Genomic DNA, 14,943 nt, shown 5'->3' with positions numbered 1-14,943 from the left:
GTTCTTTCTCAGGATGGTACAGAAAAGATCTTGAAGATGATCAAGATCTAGCTGGATTAATACAGTAAAAAGTGCCTTAGAAGACTAAAAAAAAGTAATATCTAATAATATTATTCTTGTCAGTTAACAGATTAATTTGGTGAAAAATTATCAAGAGGAAGTTATTAATGATGTAACTTTTTTATGTAGTACTATAATAATATCCTGTACATGTTAAAAAAACATTTAATTTTCTTGACCAAAAAGACTTTTATTGGGATTATATTGATCAAGTGCATATAATAAACAACTAAGTTATACCAACTAGTTTCACCAACTAAGTCTGTTGGCATCTTCAGGGTACATAACTGATGTACGGCATTAAAAAGTAAAAAACTGTTACAAACTATAATCAACCGATTCCAATTATATTAAACAAAGAAAAAGAGCGCGTACGATACTTTCATAGAGCGTGGATGATATCACTTGTTGTTATTTAGGAACGTTCTATAGTTGGCACTATAATTCAGTTCTGGCGAGTTGAAGGATCTGATAAGGGTCTTCCAGATCACGGGCAAGATTAGTCCTTGGTTCCTGTTAAGGTTTTGTATACAGCGGGCAACTGTTGTGGCCTCCTTAAAAATTCGGGAGCGGAAGTCCTCCTCCATGCAAGGATTTGTGCTTCTATCCCACTCTATGGCATGGTTCGTTCTTGAGAAATGAAAAGCTAACCCCGATTTTTCTTCTCTGTTATTATTGACGTCACCTATGTGTTCTTTTTGCCTAATTTCAAGGCTCCTTGAAGTTTGGCCGATGTAATTCAAGCCGCACGAGCATGGTATGTTATAAACTCCAGCATATTTGGAGAAAGGATGGCTATCTTTTGGAGATCATAAGAATTGTCTAATTGTTTCTGTGGGTTTAAAGGCCACTCTTATTTTATGTGGTCTAAGGAGTCTAGCAATCTTATTGGAAACTGTCCCTAAGTATGGAATGACAATGGTAGAAATATAATGTACATCATCTTGTTGTCTTTGTTGGGGTTCAGAGAAAAGTATCTTGTAGACGAGTCTTCGAGGAAATCCATTCATGGTAAGGTTGGTGGATATCAGGGATAGTTCTTCCTGGAGGTCTTGTTGATCTGTTGTAAGGAGAGAGGCACGGTTCTTCAACATGTGTACCATACTAAGTTTCTGAGAAATGTGGTGTGAGGAAGTGAAATGTAAATAACGTCCTGTATTGGTTGGTTTGCGGTAAACTGAGAGGGTTGATACCACCATTCGGAAGCTTCTTAATTAAAGTGTCCAGAAATGATAATTGGTTATCTTCTTCAAGTTCTAGAATGAATTTAATTGTGTAGTGTAGAGAGTTGATTTTGTTAAGAAAGTCGAACAGGTCCTTTGGATTGAACATGGATCCATGAAATCCATGCATCCACTAACACCAAGACTATATGGCGCTCCTAAGGTACACAAAAATGGAATACCACTACGGCCGATTGTGGATGGAATCAATTTGCCAACTTTTCTGTTATCTAAACACCTGGCAGGCCTCCTCAAACCTCACATTCATAATTCGGACACTTATATATGAAATTCGCAACATTTCGTTGAGAAACTGAACAACATCTCTATCTCCAATACAGATTTACTCGCCAGCCTGGATGTTACATCTATATTCGCTAACATCCCTGTGGAGGAAGTCATCAACATTTTAGGAAGTTTGCTCCCTCAAGACATTACTTCTCTGTTCCGTCATTGTTTAACATCAAACTTTTTCTTATGGAATAAAACCATATATCAACAATTGACTGGCCTTCCAATGGGTAGCCCCTCTCTCCATCTTGTGCTGATCTCTTTATGGAGGATTTTGAAAGTAAAATCTTAACTCAAACAGACCCTAAACCCACAGTATGGTGGAGATACATGGACGATATCTTTATCATTTGGAACCACACAAAAAAGGACCTGTTCGACTTTCTTAACAAAATCAACTCTCTACACCACACAATCAAATTCACTCTAGAACTTGAAGAACATAACCAATTATCATTTCTGGACACTTTAATTAAGAAGCTTCCGAATGGTGGTATCAACCTCTCAGTTTGCCGCAAACCTACCAATACAGGACGTTATTTACATTTCACTTCCTGCCACCACATTTCTCAGAAACTTAGTATTGTACACATGCTGAAGAACCATGCCTCTCTCCTTACAACAGATCAACAAGACCTCCAGGAAAAACTATCCCTGATATCTACAACCTTACCATGAATGGATTTCCTCGAAGACTCGTCCGCAAGATACTTTTCTCTGAACCGCGACAAAGACAACAAGATGATGTACATTATATTTCTACCATCGTCATTCCATACTTAGGGACAGTTTCCAATAAGATTGCTAGACTCCTTAGACCACATAAAATAAGAGTGGCCTTTAAACCCACAGAAACGATTAGACAGTTCTTAAAATCTCCAAAAGATAGCCATCCTTTCTCCAAATATGCTGGAGTTTATAACATACCATGCTCGTGCGGCTTGAATTACATTGGCCAAACTTCAAGGAGCCTTGAAATTAGGCAAAAAGAACACATAGGTGACGTCAATAATAACAGAGAAGAAAAATCGGGGTTAGCTTTTCATTTCTCAAGAACGAACCATACCATAGAGTGGGATAGAAGCACAATTCCTTACATGGAGGAGGACTTCCGCTCCCGAATTTTTAAGGAGGCCACAACAGTTGCCCGCTGTATACAAAACCTTAACAGGAACCAAGGACTAATCTTGCCCGTGATTTGGAAGACCCTTATCAGATCCTTCAACTCGCCAGAACTGAATTATAGTGCCAACTATAGAATGTTCCTAAATAACAAGAAGTGATATCATCCACGCTCTATGAATGTATTGTACGCGCTCTTTTCTTTGTTTAATATAATTGGAATCGGTTGATTATAGTTTGTAACAGTTTTTTACTTTTTAGTGCCATACATCAGTTATGTACCCTGAAGATGCCAACAGACTTAGTTGGTATAACTTAGTTGTTTATTATATGCACTTGATCAACATAATCCCAATAAAAGTCTTTCCAATATCCTGTACGTCCACTGAAGGTACACATCAGGAATTTAATGACAGTAACAAGCGAAATGAGATTCATATGAAGAACTGCAAAATACAAATGATTAGACAAAAAAAAAATGAAGATGTTTTAAAAGAACTAAAAATTGGCATTATGATGACGATGATTCATTTTCTTAACTTTCAAATTTACCAACTCTACCAATGCAGTTTCACATTTGAAAGCACTCTGAAGCCCTTTTAACTTACTGCAATAATCTGCCTTATTTTTCTACATATGCTCCTTCTTAAAAAATGTTCTCACATACAGTAGCACCCTTCCAAGTCAAAATTGCATGATAATCCTAACCAATTGGTAGCATAACAGTCATCTCGTTTATAGACAGATATACTGTTACTAGATATAGTGTTCTTTGCCGTGAATTCCTTCCATCATGCCGCTTAAGGTGGTTATCCCTGAGTAATTCTATAAATTCTCTTTTCCTCATCTCCTTCAGTCTATATCATATTAGTTGAAGTCATCTATAATGATAACTCTCTGTGCATCTGTGAGGTCATCTCTCTGTATGGCTCATAGACCTCGTTAGAGAATCCAAATGTTTAGCAGCCACTGTTTTGTCTTGGTATTGTTTATCTGACACCAAACAGCCTCAGATCATTTGCCTATATTACTTATATTATTACAAGCATTGGAGATGTCTCTTTTGTGGATTTAATTCCTGTGTAGTCATTAGCAATACTCCCTCATCCTGAACCTCCCACATTCCTTTATGTGAAGATATGCTCTTCCATCAGCCAGGTCTCACTAATGCAATTGTTTTTGTTCCCAGTACATCTGTCAAACCTCATAATTCATTGGCTTTATTCCTGATACTTCTGACATTAGTATATGATGAGTAATGAGGCAACTTTTAAAACCTGATTAGTTTAGATCAGGGGTTGCCAAACTACTTTGACCATCCACCCCTTCAAGAGTTTCTTGACGTTTTATCGACCCCCTCTATTTTACTATTACGTAATTATAATAGGACAAGTGAAAAAGTCGCTTATGTGAGTTTTTAGATTGTTTATTTTATAGTTACAGTGTTTATTGTATGTATAATATAGTATATATTATTATATTACTATTACTACTACTATCACTAGTAATATCACTGGTATTACTACCAGCCCTGCTCAACTCTTCAACATAGAGAAGTTTAGTTCGTGAATGAATAACGATTGAATTATAATATGTATGTTGATGAATTTTAGAACATTAAAGCTCACTTGTATGTCGATGCGCAAAAATGAGACTGGGATCGAATACGTGTAAGTATAAGTAAATAAGCAGCCGTGCGCGTGTTGCCATCTCGCTCCCGCCGCGCCGGCCGGGCGGGAACCACCGACATCCGTTTATTGGTAAATACGTCATTTTGGCCTACTTGATTGGCCCCCGTAACTAATTTCATGACCTTGCTCCATCTTACAGGTCCTATTCATGTCACTGTTCCCACGATTCACTCTTAATTGCGTTTTCATTCAGGATGGAGGTAATCCAAGTTAACCGAATTAAATATTACCCGTACAATGATGTCTTATATTTTTCTATCAACCCCCAACCGACTCCTAACAATGTTATATCGACCCCCAGGGGTCGATATCGACCACTTTGGCGACCACTGGTTTAGCTGGTAAAGCTGGTGTTGATTTCTCATCTCTAGCTATATCAAATTTCCACAGTTTTCACTTTTCTTTCTTCACAAAATTAGTCCCACTATTCCTAGGGTTATCCCTAACTTACTCCTCCTCCTCCTCCTTCTTTCTCTCACTCTCTCCTTCCCTTGATCATTGTACTCACAGTTTGATCTTTTAAAAATTTAATGCATATATGCACTTTCTGTTGCAGTCACTCAGAAACATCTCGTTTCCCTGATTATTCACTCTTTCAGTGAATGTTGGTTTCTCCAACCAAGCACCTAGCAACACCAAACCCATCCATCCTGCAAGTACAAATCCTTTCAACCATCAAAATTGTCCCATACAATGTAGGAGAAATAGTGCTAGCATATTGTGCACCATTTCTCGTATATTATCTTCCCAGTGAATTATTTGCAATCACAAGTCTATTTGTGTCTCAGCTTGCTATTGTCATACCATGGCTAATCTTTAGATTAACAATTCAAAAATTAAAAAAAAATAGTTATCATAACTATACTTGTATGAGATGAAGATATGGAATGAATTGTTCATTGCATACTAAAGCCAGACATCTCAAACTGCTCATTGTTGCTTCTTTGGATTTTAATCAGGCAAAGGAGAGGAAGATACTCTTAGTAATTAATAAGCACAAGTTTGAATATCAGTGCATTTCTTGAAACTCTACTGGTAAGGATTATCAATGGCAGGTGATTGTATAGAAGATATTGAAAAAATACATCTACTCTAATCTTAAACTTCCACTCTGTTGTTTAATTGATTTTGCATTACAAATACACTCAGCATCATATTCTAGTAAACTGTGTTTAAATAACAGATACTACTCATGATGTACAGGATATTTACTTGGTCGACACTGAAAGTTTTTAACTTTTTTTTTTTTTTTTTTGTTATCTTAGAGCACAAGTTTCCACTCTTCTTGATTATATGTTATAAAGCTAAAATGGAAGGTTAGAAACCAACTAGGACGGCTGGTGCATAGGTACTGCAGAACTGCAGCACCCCCAGTTTTTCTTGATATATAAATTTATTTATTAATTTATTTATATTTGCTTGTAATATTTAATTTTATCATCAACAATCCTATACAATTCTCTTATTTTGTATAAAAAATAATAAAAGTCCATCTTGTAGCACTTAGGAGGGCGAAGGATGCTAGCAGCACTGTGTTTACCACAGTGTCATATTGCTACGCACACAAGCATATGCACATCATAGTGAGATGCGAACTATTAGCGTAATGCAGCACTGTCCATCGCGCAGTTCCACTGTTGTTTATATGCAGTTTGCGCCAGTAGTAGAGTGTTCGTAGTGCTTATCGTGTTTACTCTGTCTCTTTAAATATATGGACATTACAATTAAAGACATAACATTTGTTATAGTTTTTATTTTAGAACATTATTGAGGTTATGATGATGTATTTTATTTTTAAGTAATTTTGAATTATACTAAACTATACTTTTATCGATAATAAACAATTTTTTCATGAAACAAAACAAGAAGAATATATTTTATTTTAAAGTAATTTTGAATCATACTAAGCTGTATAATTTTATCGATAATAAACAATATTGTTTCATGTTTAATTTTTTTTTAAATTTTTTACCATAATTTTGATATTCTATCCAAACACGTATACACTATACTTACAGTGTGTATGTATATTTCGAAAGTTGCAGCACCCCCACAATTTCAAGCCACTGGAAACCAATATGAATATTGTACCTAGTGTAAGATACTAATATTTATTGTATAAATATTAAAAATAGTTAATATTATAAAATATACTATAAAATTGGATATTGATGATATATTGGTTCATTTTAATGCCATAAATATTTCTTTATCATATTCATTTTAGTGTTAATAATTTTTACAGGTGTGGAAACAGAAAGAAAGGAATGTCAGTGGACCAACTTGTAGACTTTCTTAACAAAGAACAACGAGATCCTCGCCTCAATGAAATATTATATCCATATGCTAATCCTGCTCGCAGTCGTGATTTAATTAAACAGTATGAACCAAACAAAAGCTATGCACAGAAAGGTAACTCTCTTTGCATTAAATGATTCACTCTTCCTACAGTAAGATTATTATAATATTATGTCCCATTTATTCAAATTTAAAGTGTCCAAGCTTTGGTATTTAAAGGATCATCTTTGTATTATGATAACTAGGCCAGTCTTATTGGCTGAGTGGTAGCGTCTTCATTCTTCAGCTAACATGTTCAAATCCTACTTTATTATGGTTGTTTGTTAATGTCTTTAAGTAGTAGATAGATTTCATTGCCCAGTGCAAAGCTGCTGCTCTACTTATTGGATGTGAAGTGGCTTGAAAAAAACTTTGATATTACATCACTAGAACAGTTTCAGATTTAGATAACTGAAATTATCTCATTATGTTAATAACTATCACATAATGGGTTTGTATTTTTTTTTTTTTATTTTATTACTGTTATTTTTATTTTATTTTTTTTATTATTATATATGCATGCAACAAAAGAAGAAAAAAAATATATATATATATATATCAACTCTCTGCACATCCACAATACTAGTGTAATATGCTATATGTTGAATAGCCTCTCCTATGTGGGATTACCAAATAAAATTCCTAATTAATTGTAAATTTTCAATGATATTTCATTGTTAAACAAGATATATCTTATGACAAAGTGATAATGTATGTTAATGATTTTGATAGACTAATTACAGTAATCTGCTGTTTATCCAACCCTTCAGTTATCACACCAGCAAGATTGTTTCTGCCTTAGTATCTCCACGTTTGGGTCTGCCTCCCACTGATGAGCCCTCAATAAAGGGCGAAACCGGTCTGGGTAGTAGCCCTTCCCTTAATGCATATCAGTATACATGTCTGCAAGGAGATGTGCTTTGCATTTTGGGAGATACTGAGACAAGGAGTGATGAGAGCTTGGTTCACCTTTGCTTGGAGTTTCCTGGTGTTGCACCACCCTACCTCAGTCCTGAAGATATTTTCATGTGCAAACTTTGTTTGCTTACACTTGGATAAAGGATTAAACTAAAGTTATTAAAGATCAGATAATGTAGATCTGATGAAGTAAAAATTACATGGTGCTCAACCAGAATTCGATTGACAATACATGAGTCAATTAACTGAAGAATCCTGTTTTGATGGTTGGATAAATAGTAGATTACCATTTATCCAACCATCTGTATATGATTACATGGAGACCTTGTGGAGAGGGAGAGTTAATAACAAATATTTTAAAAGAACATGAATTCCTCACATCTTTTAAGGTTTTGAGGATGAAGATGAAAAAAATTTCCAATTTTTTTTAATCTTTGAATGTTATTCAGTGGGCTTTTTTTTACACCCATGAAGGTTGTTTTCCTATAGCATTGGTATTAGTACCATGGATAAGTTCAGGATTTGATAATCCAGAAATCCCCTTTAGAGATCAAACACATAACCTTTTCTGGCTGCTTCAGAGAATCAACCATGGTCATCTTTTCACATAGCACACTTAATAAGAACCAAGGAATGATCCTCTGACATTTTCAAATCTCTTGTTAGATCATTTCAGATACTCATGACTAGTGTTGTCAAATGAAAATTACTAAAAACAACTAAATCTTAAAAAAAAAAAAAAAAAAAAAAAAAGAGCTAAAAGGAGTTAAAAATAAAAATTTGAAGCTAAAATTTTAAAAGTAGTAGCTGATACTTTTAAGTTACTGTATTCAAGTTGAAGTGATACTTGTGTATAAGTGACTAAATACATCTTCCATGTGGTCTTCTGCGCTTAATTCACCCACATTTTCACTTAGAGTTTCAGCTTTATTATATATGGCCATCGTTCCAATATTACTCAGTGTAGATGCTGGTAAATGATAGTCTGTACAGCACTTGTTGTTATGCCTGAGGCCATACTTGACTGACAAAACAGCTATCAGCATTGGCAATTCCATCTTGTTTCTTAATTTAGTTTTAAGTACATTCATGGAACCAAAAATTCGTTCAATTTCCACATTAGAATTTGGCAGTATTAATAAATTTATTGCACACTGAGCAATTTCTTTAAATGGATTCATTCCAGATGCATCTTTATATTCTCATACTTCAGTCCAGAATAATTCAGTGTTTTCTATATTTGTCCATCTATTTAAGTGGATAGTATTGTACTGGTATTCAGCAGCAGCAACATCTTTTTCTGTTTTCAGCATTATTTCTAAGATTGGAGTAGCAGGTTCTTTTATATGTTTTAGGATATTGTCAACAGAAAAAGAAGACATCATTCTTAAAATATTAAAGTTTTTAGGCAACCTTTGCTTAAGCTGTTTGAAGAGACCAAGAAGAAACTGTCTTGTTCTACTTCTAAGATTTCGCTCATCATTTTGCGTTGTTTTCTTTTGTATCATCAACTCTGAAATTTTTCTTTCAAATCTGTAACCAAGATTTGGACTGGAATTCAAATAGTCATCAATCTCTGACTCTAGAGGGTCGACTGTGGATGATGGTAGCACTAACATATTAGCAATAGAGCATTAATCTCATCTTATCCACACTGTTAGATGCAAAAGTTCAGCAAGTTAGCAAAATTTTTGTTAACTTGCTGAACTTGAACTAGAACAAGATGCAAAAATAAAGGATACAACAGATTCCTTTCATCTTTGTACATCTCCCACAAAATTTGAGCTTTGTAACATTTCTCAGTCACAATCACGACTTCGAAGTGAATTTTTAATTCCAACCACTGGCTGAGAATTCTGTCTACTGCAGGTTCAATGGAGAGCCACCTTGTCACACAATTGTTTACGATTTTCAGAGGAGCATCATTTTCGTTGATAGTTTTTTTGTATGCTCTTGTCTTGAAGAAGAATGTGAAGCCCACTTATACATTTCAGCAACTAAAATTCTAATTTTCTTGGGAGATATTCTGCACAACTGTGAGACATTGCCAGTTGTAATGAATGGCATACATATCTAATTAAAATTAAGGAGGGAATATATGCCTTCAGTTGTTCATAAACTCCATTATTGACACCAACCATAACACCGGCATTGTCTGTACCGATTGCAATGAGATTTTTAATGTCCAGTTTCTTGGTCAAGAGCTCTTTTTTCAGTGCAGCCAAAATACTACTAGCATCACACTTTTCTAGAACCACCATGCTCAGAAATGTATGCATAATTTTGTTGAATTTCCTGCTATAATAAATGATGGTCATTCCTAAAATCTTATTCACTGTGATATCATTCGATTTGTCTGTTAGCAAACTGAAACTTTCATCTCCAATGTCTGCAATTAGATCTTCAAAATGCTCACTTAGAATATTCTTTACAATTGCAGAGCACTTAGTTCAGTGCATTTTTACCTTTGGCATAATTTGACTGTCTGGGATAATATTTTTGCAAAGATCTATTAGATGATCACAGCTGTTGAATGATGAGCGACAGCAAAGAAATAACGCTAACCTACCGTCAAAGTTCACAAGCATATTTGTAATAGGAACAGCCTTATATGGAACTGCAGCAAGATGTTTCTTAGTTTCGCTATGCTTTACAAGCTGACAATATTTAGCAGTTGTTCTGCATCACGTCTGCAAAACTTTTGTAGTATCACCAGGAACTTCACACAACCATTTACTAAACATTCCCATTTGCAACCACTCCCTCCTAAATTTTTGCTTGTAAGCTTTATTTTTCTCTTTGCTCATTTTTGAAGAAGTATACAACTCTCTACTGCAACAAATTACGATCAGTCTTTGAAAACTTCTTACTCGCTATCGTAACTACTAACCAGAACACTGTGCAAAGACTAACTTATAGCAGTTCTATCAACTTTAAAACAATAAAATGGCAGATTGTTGGGCCACGCTTTATCGTACATCGATAAAAATGCAAGAATATGGTGAAACTTATGTGAATTTTGTACCATGGGTTACATAAGCCACGACAGCACACCCAACCGAACTGGGCATACGATGCTACTGTTACGTTGTATGATATAGTCTCTGATTCATGATCTTTGACATTTTTCTCTTTTTGACATTGCCTTCAAATCCCCCAGCTGAGAATGTTATAGTAGCAGTCATTACCATATACATGTTTACAACATTTTATTGATAAATTGATATCATATTTCATTCATAATATATATATATATATCATTATTATTTCAGTAACCTCCACGGAGTCAATGGACTCATCGTGGGAGGCCTACTCAACCAGCAACATGTTTATTATAATGAACTTTAAAGTTATGTACACTCCCTGAATTCACAATGCAGCAGTGCATTCCACTCACCAACAACTCTCTGCATAAAAAAAAAAATCCATTCCTTACATCTTTGTTCAACTTTCAGGGATGACCACTCGTTCTTCCCATCTTAATGTTCACTCATTTTATAATTCCTTCTGTATTGATCTGGTAGAATCCCTTAACTAGCTTGACACTATCATATCTCCTCTTTTTCTCCTATCCACCAAACTCTGTAATCTACATTCCCTGAAATGCTCTACATAACCAACACTCCAGATTTCCAATATCACTTTGGTCATTCATCTTTGGACCCTCTCTAGTGTTTCCACATCACAATGAAAAATAGGTGACCAAATTTGAGCACAATAGTATGTGTGGTCAGACCAATGCCTTATATAGAGGCTCCACCACCTCCATATCAATATACTTTTTATCGCCAGCAAAGGTGGGTCGATTGGTAGAGCCTCTGCTACTAATGGCTCAAGCAAAAAGTTAAGCAAGTTTGAGCACAGTTAGTAGTCGGAAGGGATCAATCATTCGATGCTGTTGGCCCTCAATGAGTCTTTGGACTCTCTGGAGGTTGCACATAATAATAATAATAGCAGCAATATGATGTGCAGCCTTCACAACACTTGCAATGTGCCCTAGGAACTTTAGTCCACTGTCAATCAAGATTCTGAATCTCATCCACTTCCTGAAGTACAGCTCCATTAATACACTACATAGCCTTATATCTCTGTATCCCAAAGTGTAACATCTTACATTTATTAATATCAAAACTATACCCTCACTCATCTATCCAAGCTGAAAGTCTATTTAAATCCTCTTGTAGAGAATTAACAGCAATATTTTGGATAATTCTACCTAACTTTATATCATCATAAGCAAACATTCGAAGATCTCTGGTCAGTCCACATGAAATATCATTAAGAAATAAGTTGAACAGTAGGGGTTCAAGAACAATGAACCTTGAGGCATGCCACTGGTCATCTTCCTTTTCTGAGACACCACTCTTCATGCACAACTTGCTGGTATCTTTCAGAAAGCCAGTCTTCAATCTGTCGTGGTAATCTATCAGATGCCTTTGCAAAGTCCAAGAAAATTACTCTGTGTGAATCTCCCTTATCCAACACATTTGTCACCTTATCATAAAATGTAAGCAGATTGCACCTGCTCTTCATAAACCCATGCTGACCATCATGAAGAATCTTATATCCATCAATCCAATCCTGTATTCTATTTGTAACCAATCTCTCCAACACCTGTACCACAACTGCAGTTATACAGACTGGTCTATAATTGAAAACTTCTGTCCTAGAACTATGTTGGTGGAGAGGTATTATTTTGCCTTCTTTTCACTATTCACTACAAGACTTTCATTAAATAACCAGGTCAAGGGCATAGCCAACTGTTGTGCACATTTTTAAAGAATATGTGGTGATATATCATCCATTCCCACAACCTTATTAACATCTAACCCAATCAACACCTCATTCACCTAATTCACTTACATTTAATCTCCTAATCCTTGCTTCCCTTCTACATGTTGCACAGCATAATTCATGCCAGTATGATATGCACTGATGAATTGTTCATTAAACAATTCCACTACAGCATTTGCTATGGTTACTCTGCTACCATAACTATCCAACAGTGTCAACCTGCCATACTTATTTTTCCTCTTACTTGCCACACAGCAGAACCATTCCTTTCAATTTGCTTTGATGATTGGTTAATCTCCTCTTATATTCTACTTTTTCTTTTTTAACCATGCCTTGTTGCTTTTCTGACCTGCAGTTTGGAAATATAATAATTTGAAAATATTCCACTAAACGTGGGATATGTTCAAATCATTTTGAACAAATCCCATGTTTTTTTTTGTAATAATATCATCCTCCCATATATCTTTTTATTCTCCAAAAGACAGCATTCTTTATTCAATCAGTTTTTTTTTATAATTAATTGACATCCTGACTCGATCTTCATCACCAGAAGATATTATAGTGAATGCTAACTCTGAAATATATGAAAGCAACACAAGAATATGGTAGTAAACCTTTCATCTTGTGTTTTTCTAATTCTAGCTAGTGTTATTGTTTGAGTTCTAAAGTGATTCTTCTGAACCATTTTAGGTTGAAAACTCAAGTAGGAGGAACCCTATTTATTTACACCAAAGCTCATCTAATTCATGAACTTGTTGAAAAAAAGACCTAAAAAAGTTTTAGTCAGTAATAAGAATCAAATCTCTAAAGTCTTTCTTCTTCCACTAAAACTGCACACATACACACACACACACCAGTGTGATTTTTTTTCTTTCATGCAATAGTCAGATAAAGCACTTCCAGTAGTAGAGAATATTATTTCATTGATTATTTTATTTTTATCATTTTATTAATTTTCATTATAGTGAACTTTTAGGAACTAAAAGAATAATTTGATATAATAAATTTCCTTCAGCATAGGCATTGATTAATTCCTGGTATGTATATTTGGCCAGGACTTTTCAATAGTTTCAGCCTGTCTGATTGTCCAGGTGGTTAGTGTACCTGCTCTCCAATCAGTTTGCGAGTTTGAATCCCATGGTGGTCTCACACTGGGGGATGACATTCATCTTCCGGTGTGAGACCATTGCCTCACCTATTGGAGGCCTGAAATGGCTTGAGAAAGTCCTATGTTTAGTCTTCTCTAAAGTAGGGTTTCTGGTATGATTAATTCCTGGTATGAATATTTAGCCAGGACTTCTCAGTAGTTTCAGCCTACCTGGTTGTCCTAGTGGTTGGTGTACCTGCTCTAATTCATGAACTTGTTGAAAGGACTATGTAAAAAATAAATGAAAAATAAAATATATATAAAATCGTTAAAAAATAGAAAAAAAATCTCTAGCCTACCACAATATAAAAATGTACTATAGGTTTGTAAATACCTTTTCGTGGGCAGGAACAACATAAAAATAAATAAATAAAACTAGACTCTGCAGATTACATCTTCTCAATCTTTCCTCATATTCCAGAGGTCAGAAACTACCTTAGTCAATCGCCTTTGGACCCTTTCCAACATCTCTTCATCCTTCTGAAAACCAGATGACCAAATCCGGGCACAATAATCCATGTGTTGCCTAATCAAAGCCTTATACAACAGAACAAGAATCTTCCTACTTCTACATGTCAGTGTCCTCCGCATCATTCCCAGAAGCCTTTGTGTTGTCTTCACAATTTTGGCTATGCGTCCCCTAAATTTCAGATCCTTATCCACTATCACTCCCAGATCTCTTATTTCCTCACCTCCAACAATATATCCTCACCAAGCATAAATTCTGAATCCCATCTTTGTTTTCCAAATTTTAAAACTTTACATTTTGCAACATTGAACTCACATCCCCATTTCTGTGCCCAATCACTCAATTTATTCAAGTCTTCTTGTAAGGCCACAGCATCTTCTATACTCTTCATGGTTCATCCCAACTTTGCATCATCTGCAAACAACTGAATATCTCCATCCAAATCTTCACCAATATCATTATTATACAAGTTAAACAGTAATGACCCTAAAACAGACCCCTGAGGCACTCCACTAGTGACTTTCCTTTTCTTGGATATCGCTCCCCCATACACAACTTGTTGATACCTATCAGATTGCCAGTCTCCAATCCAATGCACTAATCTAATATCCAACCCCATCTGCTCTAGTTTGACTGTCAACTTATCATGAGGTACTCTATCAAAAGCCTTTGCAAAATCCAAGTATATTACTGTGTATCCATCTCCTCTGTCCATGGAAGCAGTCACTTTATTGTAATAAGTAAGCAGATTACTAAAACATGACCTCCCTTTAGCAAATCCATGCTGTCCATCAAAGATAATACCATTGTTGTCAACCCAATTCTGGATCCTAGTTCTCACAAGCTTCTCTAACATTTAACTACAACACCTGTCACACAAATAGGCCTATA

The 14,943-nt window shown here is 35.3% G+C and overlaps 1 protein-coding gene across 1 annotated transcript in view; it reads left to right on the top strand.

The window, feature by feature from the left end:
- The window catches only part of LOC150102439 (1-phosphatidylinositol 4,5-bisphosphate phosphodiesterase classes I and II-like), a 900,535-nt gene that overhangs the window by 473,656 nt on the left and 411,936 nt on the right, over positions 1–14,943 (top strand). Inside the window, exon 8 of the mRNA XM_090399636.1 lies at positions 6,633–6,799. Coding sequence (XP_090255762.1) covers positions 6,633–6,799 — 167 coding nt within the window. The remainder of the gene's footprint in view (positions 1–6,632; positions 6,800–14,943) is intronic.

Source organism: Typopeltis vanoorti, chromosome 10 (genome assembly GCF_054136105.1).
Source record: "Typopeltis vanoorti isolate ZY-2024b chromosome 10, IOZ_Tvanoo_1.0, whole genome shotgun sequence".
Lineage (NCBI taxonomy): Eukaryota > Metazoa > Arthropoda > Arachnida > Uropygi > Thelyphonidae > Typopeltis > Typopeltis vanoorti.
This window is presented reverse-complemented; position numbering and strand designations above follow the sequence as displayed.